The 13,917-nt window shown below is 45.9% G+C and overlaps 1 protein-coding gene across 3 annotated transcripts in view; it reads left to right on the forward strand.

Annotated features, from left to right (window-relative positions):
* RNLS (renalase, FAD dependent amine oxidase) overlaps positions 1 to 13,917 on the forward strand; it is a 110,895-nt gene that overhangs the window by 81,785 nt on the left and 15,193 nt on the right. For all 3 annotated transcript variants that reach the window (XM_082222122.1, XM_082222120.1, XM_082222121.1), the window contains exon 6: positions 11,186 to 11,361. In XM_082222122.1, the coding sequence (XP_082078248.1) occupies positions 11,186 to 11,361 (176 nt within the window). The remainder of the gene's footprint in view (positions 1 to 11,185; positions 11,362 to 13,917) is intronic.

Raw genomic sequence — 13,917 nt, forward strand, 5'->3', positions numbered from 1 at the left:
AATGAGGGTGGCAAGGCACACAGAACTGATAGCGTTTAATGTGGCCACCTTGGGAGGCGCTCCCATTATTTTGGGAATGAGCTGGCTAGCCCTACATGATCCGCTGGTGGGCTGGCATCAAAGAGTGGTTTCTTTCGGTTCCGCACATTGCTTAGAACACTGCAGGGGGGAAAAGGGGTCAGCAGGGGCCCAAGCCACCCTAGCAGGGACGGAAGTGATGGAGAAGGGGAAGGTGCCATCACAGTATGCTGATTTCAGCGACGTGTTCAGCGAGAAGGAGGCTGACCAACTACCCCCGCATAGGCCCTTTGATTGCCAGATCAATTTACTCCCTGGAGCACAGCTTCCTGTAGGCAGGTTGTATGCCATGTCAGACAGGGAGATGCAGGAGTTGCGAGCGTTCATTGACAAGAACCTGAAGAGAGGCTTCATCAGAGAGTCCAAGGCAGCGGGGGGTAGCCCAGTGTTTTTTGTGGATAAAAAGAACACGGACAAGCCGAGACTGGTATGTGACTTTCGGGCCCTAAATGCAGTGACAGAGCCGGTGGCTTTTCCTATGCCCAGGATTGATGATATTTTGACCAGGGTGCGAAAAGGAAAGATTTTTACTAAGCTGGACCTAAGGGGGGCGTACAACCTGATACGTATAAGGAAAGGGGATGAATGGAAGACCACCATGTTCACCCCTTTGGGGGCATTTGAATATCTCGTTATGCCTTTTGGATTACAAGCAGGCTCCGCGTGTTTTCAAGCCTTTATGAACCATGTACTGGGGCCTTTGCTCTACAAGAATTGCGTGGCCTTCTTAGATGACGTGTTGGTGTATTCGGAGAATGAGGAGCAACATGTGAGAGACGTCAGAGAAGTGTTGAGCAGGCTGCAAGCCAACAGACTGGGTGAAACTGGAGAAGTGTCAGTTTCATACCAATGAGGTGGAATTCCTGGGGTACCGCTTGTCAGACAAGGGGTTGGCCATGGACCCCGGCAAGGTTCAAGCGGTGCTGGAATGGAAAACCCCCAAGACTAAGAAGGATGTACAGAGGTTCCTAGGGTTTGGAAACTTTTATCGTAAGTTCATCCGAAACTTCGCTCACCTGACGGCGCCCATCACGGACTGTCTCAGCAGCAAAAAGAAGTTTGTTTGGACGGGGGAGGCGGAGCGAGCGTTTGAGGAACTGAAAAAGGCCTTCGCCTCTGACGAACAACTTCTACATGTGGATTTACAAAAAAAGCTGAGGGTCGAAACAGACGCTTCTGACAGAGCCATAGGGGCGGTGCTTCTTCTGCAGCCGGGGAAGGAGGGGTCCGAGTGGCGACCGTGTGCCTTCTTTTCGCGAAAGCTGAACAAATCTGAGAGAAACTACACGGTGTACGACCGGGAACTTCTTGCGATTTATGAGGCCTTCCGGAGATGGAGGCACCTACTAATTGGTGCACAACAGAAGGTGCAAGTGCGCACGGACCATAAGAATCTAGAGTATTGGAGAACTGCGCGAGTGCTCAACCAACGGCAGTTGAGATGGGCCCAGGAGTTCTCCAAATTTAACTTTGAGATTTGTTACGTACCAGGCCAGGAGAACGTTAGGGCGGACGCTCTCTCACGCAAACCTGAATATTTGGAGGGAGAGGGTGCACCCGAAGAGACCCATGTCATTCCCGAGGATCGCTGGGTGTGTGGGGCGGCATTGGTGGGGCTAAGGGAACTGATAGAGGGAACGGTGCAGGATGAATATGCCCAGGACAAACTCAGGGGTCTCAGGAGGGAGGGAGACAAACCCGGGGGTTTTGAGGAGAGAAACGGGGCGTTGTACTACAAGGGAGCGTTATACGTACCTGAAGGAGAATTGAGGGAAAAGGTACTCAAGCAACTGCACGATAGCCCCACAGCAGGGCATTTTGGGCAACACAAAACCATGTGGCTGGTTACCAGGGAATTCTGGTGGCCCAAGGTCAGGGAAGATGTGCGGGAGTATGTGAGAGGGTGTGACCGATGTCAACGAGCCAAGGGGGAGAGGCGGGCACCGGCAGGTTTATTAGAACCACTACCCACGCCGGAAAGACCATGGGAGGCAGTGGCAATAGATTTTATGACTGATCTGCCCAGGTCCAAAGGGAAGACAGCCATTATGGTTGTGGTAGACCTGTTAACCAAGATGGCCCACTTTATAGCCTGCTCACATGCGGTCACAGCAGAAGAAACCGCTAAATTGTTTGTGGAAAATGTGTTTAGATTGCATGGTGCCCCCTTGAGGGTGGTTTCGGACCGAGGGAAACAATTTACTTCCAGGTTCTGGAGGAAGCTCATGAGCTTATTGCATGTAGAGGTGAATTTTTCCACTGCCCGCCATCCAGAAACCAACGGGCAGGCGGAAAGAGCCAATGGTGTCCTCCAGCAATATTTGAGGTGTTATGTGAATGACAGAGAGAATGATTGGGTGGAGAAGCTGGCGTTGGCAGAATTTGCCTATAACAATGCGGAGAACGTGTCCACGGGAATGAGCCCTTTTTTGGCCAATCACGGGTGTCATCCCCGAGCCTTCCCAGGGGGGGAGGGGGAGAACTGGAGCGTTCCAGCCGCAGAACAGTTCGTTGAAGAAATGGAAGCGATCCATCGCCAGCTCCAACTTAATTTAAACAGGGCGAAGGAGGAATATAAGAGGCAGGCAGACAAAACCAGAAGGGAAGGAGAAAGCATTAGGGTGGGGGACCAGGTGTGGTTGTCCACCCAAGGGTTACCATTTAAAGGAGGTTGTAAGAAGTTAAGACCCAAAAGGCTGGGCCCATTTGAAGTCACGCAACAGGTCAACCCAGTGGCTTTCAGACTCCGGTTACCTAACCACATGAAGTTACACCCAGTGTTCCACAGATCATTGCTGTCACCGTATATAGGGGACAGAGAGGGGAGGGTCAATAGGGGACCAGCTATGGAGGAAAAAGAACACAGCTACCATGTAGCGGAGATTCTCGATTCCAGGTGGAGGGGAGAGCAAGTAGAGTATTTGGTAATGTGGGAAGGGGAGCCGGAGTCGGAAAACACCTGGGTCAGGGCAGAGGATGTAGATGACGAGGTTTTGGTTGAAACTTTTCATCAGAGATTCCCTCGGAAACCCCAGCCAGTGGCGAGGTTCCGGAGGGAATACTTCGCCACCACCGACGAAGAAGAAGAGTTGGAGGGGTTCGCTGATTCCGAGGTGGAGGAGGATTCAGCGAGTCGGAACGAAGACCGATGGAGGGAAATGTTCGAGACGTCGGAAGATGAAGAGGATTCTTTTAGGGGTTTCAGCTCCTCACCGCCCAGAGGAGAGAGTAGGGGCGGGGGAGAGGGGGGCCCTGGAGGGGAGGTGGATGTCAGGGAACTGACATCGGAGGAAAGGGAAGTGATAGGGCTCCCAGAGACTGGGAGAGAGTCAACAGCCAAAGCAGGGACCAGCAGGGGGAGCGCGGGGTCTCTGGAGGAGGATCTCAGTAATGCTGAGAGACACGCAGCAGCCCAGGCAGGAAGCAGAAGGGGAGAGAAAGGGGTGAGAGACACTTCGAGCGAAAATAGCGGGGAGGTGTCAGAAGCAACTGCAGGGAGACCTATGCTTCGCCGGAAGCTGTCACGTCGTGAGTCCAGGAGACGCGTTTCCGTTAAGGAACTTCTTTGCTGGAAGCGCTTCCGCAGACAGCCACTGTCGGACTCTACAAGTGACTAGAGCAGACATGTCTGAGGGGCTCTGTCACACACAGAGGTTTGTGGGGTCGCACAAACTCTGAAGGGGCACTATTTTAAGCACAAGCAGCTACTCACCCCCCTGATATCGGCCTTTCACAAAGTGACCAAGCTCTGATTCTAGGTCATCGTATGGACTGACCACCTCAACCAGGCCTGAAACAAATACCTATGGTTCTTTTAAAAAGGGTTTTTTTTATAGTCATACTGTTCTCCTTTTTTCTCTCTCTCTCACATCAATAAAATAAAACACTATGAACCACGGGGCAGAGATGCATATGGAAACTAGCACATGCTTCCTCAGTTTGCCCTAGAAATACCACTTCATTCACAAACGGGAGGAACTACCACTTCTAAAAGCAAATGTGGTTTAGTTTCTCAGCACATTCTGTTCTCTGTATCCCTGTGGAGACCGTGAACAAAAGTGTTGATTGTGGTAGGGACTTTTGGCATCAAATCCTTTTTTAAGTTCAGAACTGGGTAACAATCACCGATTCAATTTGCACAGAATGCGATTATACTTGGGCAAATACAGTTTGTTTGTGTTTTTTATATTAAAGAAAAATCAAAGATTTTAGAGCTTTCTTTTTTATTATAAGAAATGTCAGTTTCTGTGAGAACTTGCTTGATAACTTGTCAAAGCAGCATTTTAAAACAACGGCAGAATTATTCTAATTCTGTGGCTTTCTGTGCGGTTGTCTAAAAAATGAAGAAGAGCAGAGACCACTTATTCATGGGGGTATGGCATGTGGTGCCCTTCAGAAACTGCATCATCCCTGACCGTTGTCTAATGCTAACTTGGGCTGGTGGGAATAAGAGTCCCACAGCACCTGGAAAATGCCGCATTGGCTGCCAGTGGTTTATTCCTTCCCTATTTCACATGTGTGGGACGCAGGTGGCGCTGTGGGTTAAACCACCAAGCCTAGGACTTGCTGATCAGAAGGTCGGCGGTTCGAATCCCCATGACGGGGTGAGCTCCCGTTGCTCAGTCCCTGTTCCTGCCCACCTAGCAGTTCGGAAGCATGTCAAAGTGCAAATAGATAAATAGGTACCGCTCCGGCGGGGAGGTAAACGGCATTTCCGTGTGCTGCTCTGGTTCGCCAGAAGCGGTTTAGTCATGCTGGCCACATGACCCGGAAGCTGTACGCCGGCTCCCTCGGCCAATAAAGTGAGATGAGCGCCGCAACCCCAGAGTCAGTCACGACTGGACCTAATGCTCAGGGGTCCCTTTACCTTTATTTCACATGTATAAGAAATACTGTAATGTAAATGAAAAAGTAGCTGGCAAACACAGTAGCGAATTTTGCAAATAGAAGTTTCTTGGTTGAACAGACAAGGCATCCCTGCCTGCTTGACTTTAAACTGTTGTTTTTAGACCTCACCACTTTCTAAAACCTTCCTGAATTGCTGTATTGTTTCCCACTTTCATAGACTATGTATAATTTCTACCTTCTCCAGTCTCCACGGGAAGAGTTCTCACGTTGTGAAGTGTATTGAGAGAGACATTTACTCAAGCAAAACCTTTAATTCTTCATGATTTACAATCTGCTAAGATAGCTTAGACATTACTGAGCTCAGGTTTGTAGTTTAGCTAACAATACTGTAAAACCATTTTCACTGATACTTCTTTCCTTCAAACTTCATGGATGTCATGAGCACTTTTAATCATTAAGATTAAAAAGTTAAATCACTATAACTTCTTAAACATTTAATGCCTCTTTAACATGAACTTTTGTTTATCGTGATACTCCCAGACCCCTTTCTGGCAGTAGTTATCTTAAACTCCTTATTTTTCTTTAATTCTTTTTTTTAAAAATCCATTTTCCCATAGGCAAAATACATGTGAACAAAATTGTTTCTTGAAAATATGTGGGAAAGCATGCAATATCCATATCTGTCCATCCCAAAGTCCTTCTTTTATCAGAAAGAAGTAGCAATAACATAGCTACTTGTTAGCTATGTTATCACTTTCAGTTTATCCCGGTTTGCCATTTTTATAGCCTTCAGTTCTCTACATTTCCAGATCAGTTTGCAATTTTTCAAAAAGGTGTTCATGAAAATTCAGCATTTAATTCAAGTTTCTTATAATATACACATTTTTAATTCAGTGCTGCCATATTTGCAAAGCAAATATAATATAAATTCCCTAATATACAGTCATACCTTGGAAGTCGAACGGAATCTGTTCCAGAAGTCCGTTCGACTTCCAAAGCATTCAACTTCCAAATAGCGGCTTCTGATTGGCTGCAGGAAGCTCCTAGAGCCAATTGGAAGCCACGGAAGCCCCATTGGACTGGAAAAGTCACTTCCAGGTTTCGAACGTTCGGGAGCCAAAACGTCTGAGTTCCAGGGAGTTTGACAACCATGATACCACTGTATATTAGGGAATTTATATTATATTTGCTTTGCAAATATGGCAGCACTGAATTTTCACTAATATGTACATTATTATGTACACATCACTGGGGCAAAAACTGAACCAGAAGATTTGGAGAAGTGTGAATTTTAAAGAAATGGGTATGTTTTGTTTGCTTCATGTATTGTTTCAGAAAGTGTAAATTAGGTGGGTTCACCTTTAAAGGCGAATTAGCACAGAACAAAAATACTGTTCAACTGAGATTAGATTAAATGATTTCATTGATGTGCTGTAATCCTTCTGTGTTTCAGCTGATAAAATGAAAATGGAAAGCAATTAATATTTTAAGATGTATGACATCAACAGTGCTAATATATTTTTCCCTAACTTAAGATTCATAGCCCCCATTACATAGTATCAGATGTGGGCCAATTCATAGAAACAATTTTTTAATGGGATGGTTTGAAAACAGTCAGTGTAGCTACAAAAGTGCTAGAATCAGAACTTTTGGGAAACCAACTTGTTGTTTGCGTTGTATCTTTCCTCAAATTTATTTGACCTGTCTCTTTGCTTTTTTTTATTTCAGCACATGAGTCCTAAATACAACACAATAAAAATGATAAACCCTAGCTGATTAACTATATGAGTTTTAGCTGAATGGTTAGTTGATTGATCAAAGCTGTGTGGTTTTTCGTGTGAATAAAACAAATAATAGAATAGAGAACCTTTTTTGTTTTTGGACAATGCAAGCATTTGTCACAGCAAAAGCCACGTAGAAAAAAACATATCCTTTGCTCAAGAGGGAATTTCTCTACTAAGATAGCAGCTAATACCGACAGGTTTTTGTAAGTTATTTTAAAATATCAGCCTCCCAATTCATCGGGTAGCAAGTTTCTAGCCAGTCAAGACATGAATATACCAACTGAAACAATTAATTAACCAAATGCTACAACCCTACTAAATACACCCTGGACTTCTGACCAGAGGGATTTCTGGTTAGCATCAAGTGACAGTATTTGTAAACTGTCATAAAGGGGCTTTCAGTCTTCTTGCCCATGTTGGCTATGCAAGCAGCAGTCAATACAAGCTAATAGGTGATTGTTTTAGGGACAACCTAAAACTCTGTTGCCAATATTCGTGATAACAGCAGCTTTGAGGACGGAGTAGCACCCAGGCACGACAGGCTCCACCTCCCCAGCTTTATTATGGAGTAGTGACAGCCAGATTGGAGAAGTCCTTTTTATGTGCTGGAAGTCAACAAAGTTGACTTTTCCCAGTGTCATTGTGTATGGAGCGAGGAGCCACAGCACAGTGCTTCTTGATATATATTTCCATATAGTGACTCAGCATGTTCTAGTGTTATTTCCTGAGCAAATTCTGACTTGCTTATTTCTGTTTGCCTTTCCACCAGCATCTGTCCCGTAGGCTGTCAATTATTTGAAAGGTGAGCTCTAGTAGAACTGGGATCAGAATTGCAATGGAGCTCTTGAAACAAACCCATAGGAAGGTTCATATGGAATAATCACCTGCAAGTCAGGGTGCAAACTGAGAAACCTGTCTCGAGCAGGTCTACTTTAAGGAATTGACTAGATAGAAAGGCAAACAGATAAGGACGCTATGGGCTGGGAGGGAAGAGGGTGGCAGGGGCATGAGCAAAAATACTTAGAACAGTCCAGTGCAAAATCTTCATGAGGTTTCATTATCCCAAGAACTTTCCTCTATGCAGAATGCAAGTAGTATGATGGTCCCCTGGCAGAAAGACGACTATAAATGCAGTGAAAGGGCTGTTTGTTTGATAGTTACAGGGGAAAGACTTCTGCAAAATCTCTAACACTCTGAATAATTTGCATCAGAAACTGGGGGATCAACTGCAGTTTTTCTCCTTAGGTTATTTTCTGCCTTCTGAAGAAGGGATGAAAGGACTCTTTTTAAAAGCAAAGGGGGGGAAAGAATGCCTTATTCTCTTACATTTTAACTATACCAAGAAGAGGGGTGTGGGGAAACAGCCTAGCATGGATACAGCAGGGCTGGAAAACATCAAAGACATCTACTGCTCACAACCCATGGGGTGAATATGGTAACTGCTGAAGGAAAAGGAGGAAAGGAAGAGCAGACTTTTTTCTTTTCTTTTTTTGCAATATTTATCTGTCTCCCCATAGCACTGTTCTCTAGCCATCTACAACGATAAAACATTAGCATACAGTAACAATCAATAATTACAGCAGAAACCAATCAACTCATACACCTCAAATCATAACGTTCCTCCATCGGAGTGCAGGTACACCCTGGGAACGAAGAAGAAATCGCTCAGATAATTCAGTCAAGAAAAGGGAAAGAATCAAATTAGCAGGAGACAAAGCAGGAAATGTATGCCTATAAACATATACAAGAGAGTCATGAAAAAAAACGCAGTGGAAGAGAAGGATGAACAGGAGCATCAATATGACCCAAATGCCTTTGCATGTAGTTGGCAATCCTAACTGAGTAGTAAGTCCTATTGAGTTAAGTGGGGCTTATTCCCAGGTAGGTAGGGTTATGATTGCCGCCTAACTTGTTTCGGAAGCATCTAACCAAATTTAGTTGTGTTAGTCCAGTTCCTAGAATGTTACTGATTCATTCCTTAGTTGGCAATAATAAGTGAATGAATGGTAGTTGGCAATAAGCCGGAGGGCCATTGGTACCAAGATCTTTCCTATAGCTGAAATCACAAATATGGTACTTTCTTCTTATTGGCCTCTCTCTCTTTCTTTCTCTCCCTCTCTTTCTTCACTGTTGTGGTATCTTGTTTCTCTGAGTTAGACTCGCCACTGCTATTTGTTTATTTTCCATGTGGTATCGGCCATCTTTTCGGAGTGGGCAGTGATACTTCACCATAGCAAGCTTCTGGTTCCCAATAAATGACCCTCCCCTAGCCCTTGAGCGGTAACAATTTTTTTAGATTTGTTTCGAGACTGTCCTGGTGGTCAAACGCAACAGAACTGGGGCTGTACCAAGTGCTTGAGCCCTGTTTACATTTTGGCTCCAAACTCAAGCATGTTTGACATTTCTGAGTGATAAATGAGTTCTGTGCCTGAAATCAGATGAGGCACATGCTGAGCAAAGTGTAGAAAGAGCAGCAAATATGCAAAATACAGGAAGATGCACTCCTATTGTATCACTTTTCGTTTTGGTCAGCTTCTGCATTTCACCACACCACCATTTTCATGGAACTTAACTGTGATTCCCCCGCGCCCCCATAAAAACATAGCCCTTCAGAATCCGATTTCGCTTCGCGTGTTTTAGAATGTCAGCTTCTAAGAATAACCCTTAATTTTAAGAACGATCTTGCTCCAGTTACCTCAGTGTTAAATCCATCGCAGTTTGGGTTTCAGGCTCAGTCACACACAGTTCTCTGCTGCCATCCCAACAAAAAAACAGCTTCTCGGTTGCCGTTTCTTATTGCTGAGTGAGCACAGCATCCCTCTCTTCCTTTACTTTTACTAGGAAGCTTCCCATCTCCTCTGTGGTTCATTGCTCCTGGGCAACACAACCCTCACAGCACCCCTTTGGGGACGAGCTGAGAAGAGCTTGTGTTGGCAGATAAATCATTTACACATTGCACAAAGTTAGGCCCAAAGCAGCCTCAGGTGGCTTGGGAGGATTTTAGGTGTGACCTGCAAAAGATGTAAGAAAGAAAGAATATCTGAAGCTAGGCAGAGACTTGAAGGAGGTCTAGTAAGAATTGCTTCTACCCCTGGAAGTATCTCAGGGTTGCCACCTTGCAATCAGATTCATGGCATTAAATTTTCCACTGTAAAACATCCCTAATTCATCCTGCTAATGCATTCACCCAATGTGGTTAGTAGGGACATGGTTGGTCTGAATAATGAGGGAAGGGAGAAAGCAGCTGACAGGACTAGGCAGCAGGATCTACCACAGTCTCACTGGTGGCAGCACACTTTGATTTATTGTCTTACTACAATTATTTCTCCAAGCAACTCAGTGCGGTGCACATGGCTGTCCGCTAACCTGTTTTAGCCTCACACCAACTCTGGAAAATAGGTTAAGTGAAGAGAATACGACCAGTACAAGTGTTTCCCAATGAGCTTTGTGGCTGAGTAGGAATTTAAACCTGGAACACACTGGTCCTAGTCTAACCCTTTACCTACTACAACATATTGCATATTCCTGGACTACAACTTCCTTCATCATTGATCATATTAGGTGGGGTTGATGGGAAATGGAGTTCAGCAACATCAGGAGGACCACAGGTTCTGCATCCTCGGCACACTGTGTGCCTAGTGCTGAGCCTCTTCGGCTTGCCAATCAGAAGGTCAGTGGTTCGAATCCCCACGACAGAGTGAGCTCCCGTTGCTCTGTCCCAGCTCCTGCCAACCTAGCAGGTTGAAAGCACACTAGTGCAAGTAGATAAATAAGTACTACTGCGGCGGGAAGGGAAACGGCGTTCCTGTAACTTACGTCACGATGTTCCGTTGTGCCAGAAGTGGTTTAGTCATCCTGGCCACCCAGAAAGCTGTCTGTGGACAAACGCCAGCTCCCTCGGCCTGAAAGCGAGATGAGCACTGCAACCCAATAATCGTCTTTGACTGGACTTAACCATCCAGGGGTCATTTACCTTTTAGCTTTTATATACTTTAGTTACTAGGTGGTACATTCCTCTCTATATCGTCCTCAGGACTCTCTTTCTAAGCTACACCCCCTGTTCCCAAGCCAGAACTTTAGTGTTTTTGCCCGCTTATATTGTGTCCTTGAACTCCAATAATGCCTCCTGCTTGTGCAGATAGATGACAGACAGGGGCTTGTGAATATGTGAAGATACTAGCCCATTGTACAAAAGTAAAAAATACATTTATTACCTCTGGCATGTGGCCCTCAGAAGGGAATGCAGTCTTCAGGCTGAAAAAGGTTCCCCATCCCTGAATTAAATGTTGTTCAGAGAGAAAACAGGTTATAATGCTTACTTTGTGCTATCCATATTAACTCTTAGGGAGCTACTATGCCATTAGTTGCTTTTGGATTCCAATTGAAGCTGCGTTTAAGGTACAAAACAGTGCTGAATCTTGAACATAATTATTTGGATGCTAAATAATATATATATTTCTTTGTGTCTCTTGCAGAATCACCTGATGTCGCTCCATCTGTTGTTGTTCACACCACCGTTCCCTTTGGAACTAGCCACTTGGAGTCAGACAAGGAAAAGGTTCAGCAGTTGATCCTAGACCAGCTGAAAGATGTTGTACCTAGTTTGCCTAAACCAGCCAACATCAAGTGCCATAGGTGGAGGTATTCTCAGGTAATCTATAATAAAGGATGATAGCAAAATGCCCAAGTCCGATGATAGCTTGTTCGGGAATGTGAGAGGCGCACATGATTTTTATTCGAGCATGGCACTGGCTTCTGAACACTGACTCGCTGTAGTTTGTTCAGCATTTTGTGAGACATCTGAATGCAAGCCACCTACATAGCTCTGTTGTACCAGGATGTGGCCCCTTGCTGAAGCTCTGTGGTAGAGCACAAAGAGCCAGGGCTTTGTTATGAGGGCACATGATGCAGTCACCTCATTGAAGCTAAGCAGGTCTAGATCCAGGCAAAAGAGAGACCACCTACCAACACCATTTACAGCACTTTGAGTTCTGTATGTGTGGGTTTAGTTGAATGATTGGCATCTCCAGTTAAGTATTATGCCTGCTGCCAACTATGGAAAATGTGCAGAATTGGGCTAAGCATTCCGTGAGGTTGACCCATTCTAAGGTAGGTTCATACCCACCTTTTTTAAGAAAACCACCCTGCATGGCTGGAATTCCGTGCTGCAATGGCATCAGCAGCAATCATGGTGGTCAAGCGTATCACAGAGAGAGATCCTATATCCATGCACCACTGTGGTGTGAAAACCTGGTCGCACAGAGGGCCTGAAGTCTATTCTTTATTCTGCTTTATTCTTTCTGACCCTGTTAGTTCTTTGTTCTTGCTACAGGACAACTGAGCGTTGCAGGACAGTTACTTATCAAATGTGTGAAATGGAGCAGAGAAGCTATTGCTATCTTGGTTCCCCGTGTGAGTCCCTTCTGGAGATACATGCCCCCCCCCATCCCAGGCTGGGCCTCCAGCTAGCCAGATGCTGGGAACAGAAAAATGGTGCCTCTGACGCAATCCTGGTTAGCTGTTTTCCTATCTCTGGATAAAAGATGATAAAGGGAAATAGTATATACGTAGCTGTCAAATATGAGACACCTTGCTCTGGTGGCTGAAATGGCTGTTTTCTTCATATATGTTTCTCTTTTGGCGTAGCTCCTTCTCTTCTTCTATGCCTTCACATAAACAAATAGAGCCATAACATTTGTAGAAGGAGAATGAAATATTGGAGGATGGTTGGAGGATGGATGGCGGCTAACAGATTGAGGTTGAATCCTGACAAGACAGAAGTACTGTTTTTGGGGGAAAGGAGGCGGGCAGGTGTGGAGGATTCCCTGGTCCTGAATGGGGTAACTGTGCCCCTGAAGGACCAGGTGCGCAGCCTGGGAGTCATTTTGGACTCACAGCTGTCCATGGAGGCACAGGTCAAATCTGTGTCCAGGGCAGCTGTTTACCAGCTCCATCTGGTACGTAGGCTGAGACCCTATCTGCCTGCGGACTGTCTCGCCAGAGTGGTGCATGCTCTGGTTATCTCCCGCTTGGACTACTGCAATGCACTCTACGTGGGGCTACCTTTGAAGGTGACTCGGAAACTACAACTAATCCAGAATGCGGCAGCTAGACTGGTGACTGGGAGCGGCCACCGAGACCATATAACACCGGTCTTGAAAGACCTGCATTGGCTCCCAGTACGTTTCCGAGCACAATTCAAAGTGTTGGTGCTGACCTTTAAAGCCCTAAACGGCCTCGGTCCAGTATACCTGAAGGAGCGTCTCCACCCCCATCATTCTGCCCGGACGCTGAGGTCCAGCGCCGAGGGCCTTCTGGCGGTTCCCTCATTGCGAGAAGCAAAGCTACAGGGAACCAGGCAGAGGGCCTTCTCGGTAGTGGCGCCCGCCCTGTGGAACACCCTTCCAGCAGATGTCAAGGCGATAAACAACTACCTGACATTCAGGAGACATCTTAAGGCAGCCCTGTTTAGGGAAGTTTTTAACGTGTGATATTTTATTGTATTTTTGGTTTTTATGGAAGCCGCCCAGAGTGGCTGGGGAGGCCCAGCCAGATGGGCGGGGTATAAATAATAAATTATTATTATTATTATTATTATTATTATTATTATACCGTAATTTTCGCTCCAAAACACGCACTTTTTTGCTCCTAGAAAGTAAGGTAAAATGCCTGTGCGTGTTACGGAGCGAATGCACGGATCGGAGCCATGGCTGCCGTCAGTCAGGCAACGCGGGAGCCGCTTACACGCTCTGCGAGGCTCTCACTTTGCTTGCTTTAAAGCGACCTGGAGCCGGGGAGGAGGAAGGGAAGGAGAGCCATGGCAGCAAAGCTGGCAGCAGCCGCTTACACGGGAGGAGGGACAGACGCTAGCAAAAGTCCGTGCGCTCTCTAAACAGAGCAATGAGGCTGCAGAGGGACGGCAGGAAAGATAAAATTTAAGCAACCAGCAGCAAAATAAAACCAACCTCGAGCTATGAGCCAGCGCAGTGAAAACCAGGAAGTAAAAAAAAAGGTTGGGGAGGGCATGAGGGAGAGGGGAAAACTTCACAAATCCCCGTGTCTCAGCTGATCCGCTGGGACGGAGCAGCTTGTTTTCAGGCAGAATAGATTTGAGCATTGTCTGGGTCCTAGTGCCCCTACCCCTTTTTTTTTGCTCCATTCTATTGCTGCTGGTGGCTGCTTATTGTTCAGGTTGCAAGGAGGAGCG

This window comes from Podarcis vaucheri (assembly GCF_965113315.1).
Source record: "Podarcis vaucheri genome assembly, chromosome: 5".
NCBI classification, from domain to species: Eukaryota; Metazoa; Chordata; class Lepidosauria; order Squamata; family Lacertidae; genus Podarcis; species Podarcis vaucheri.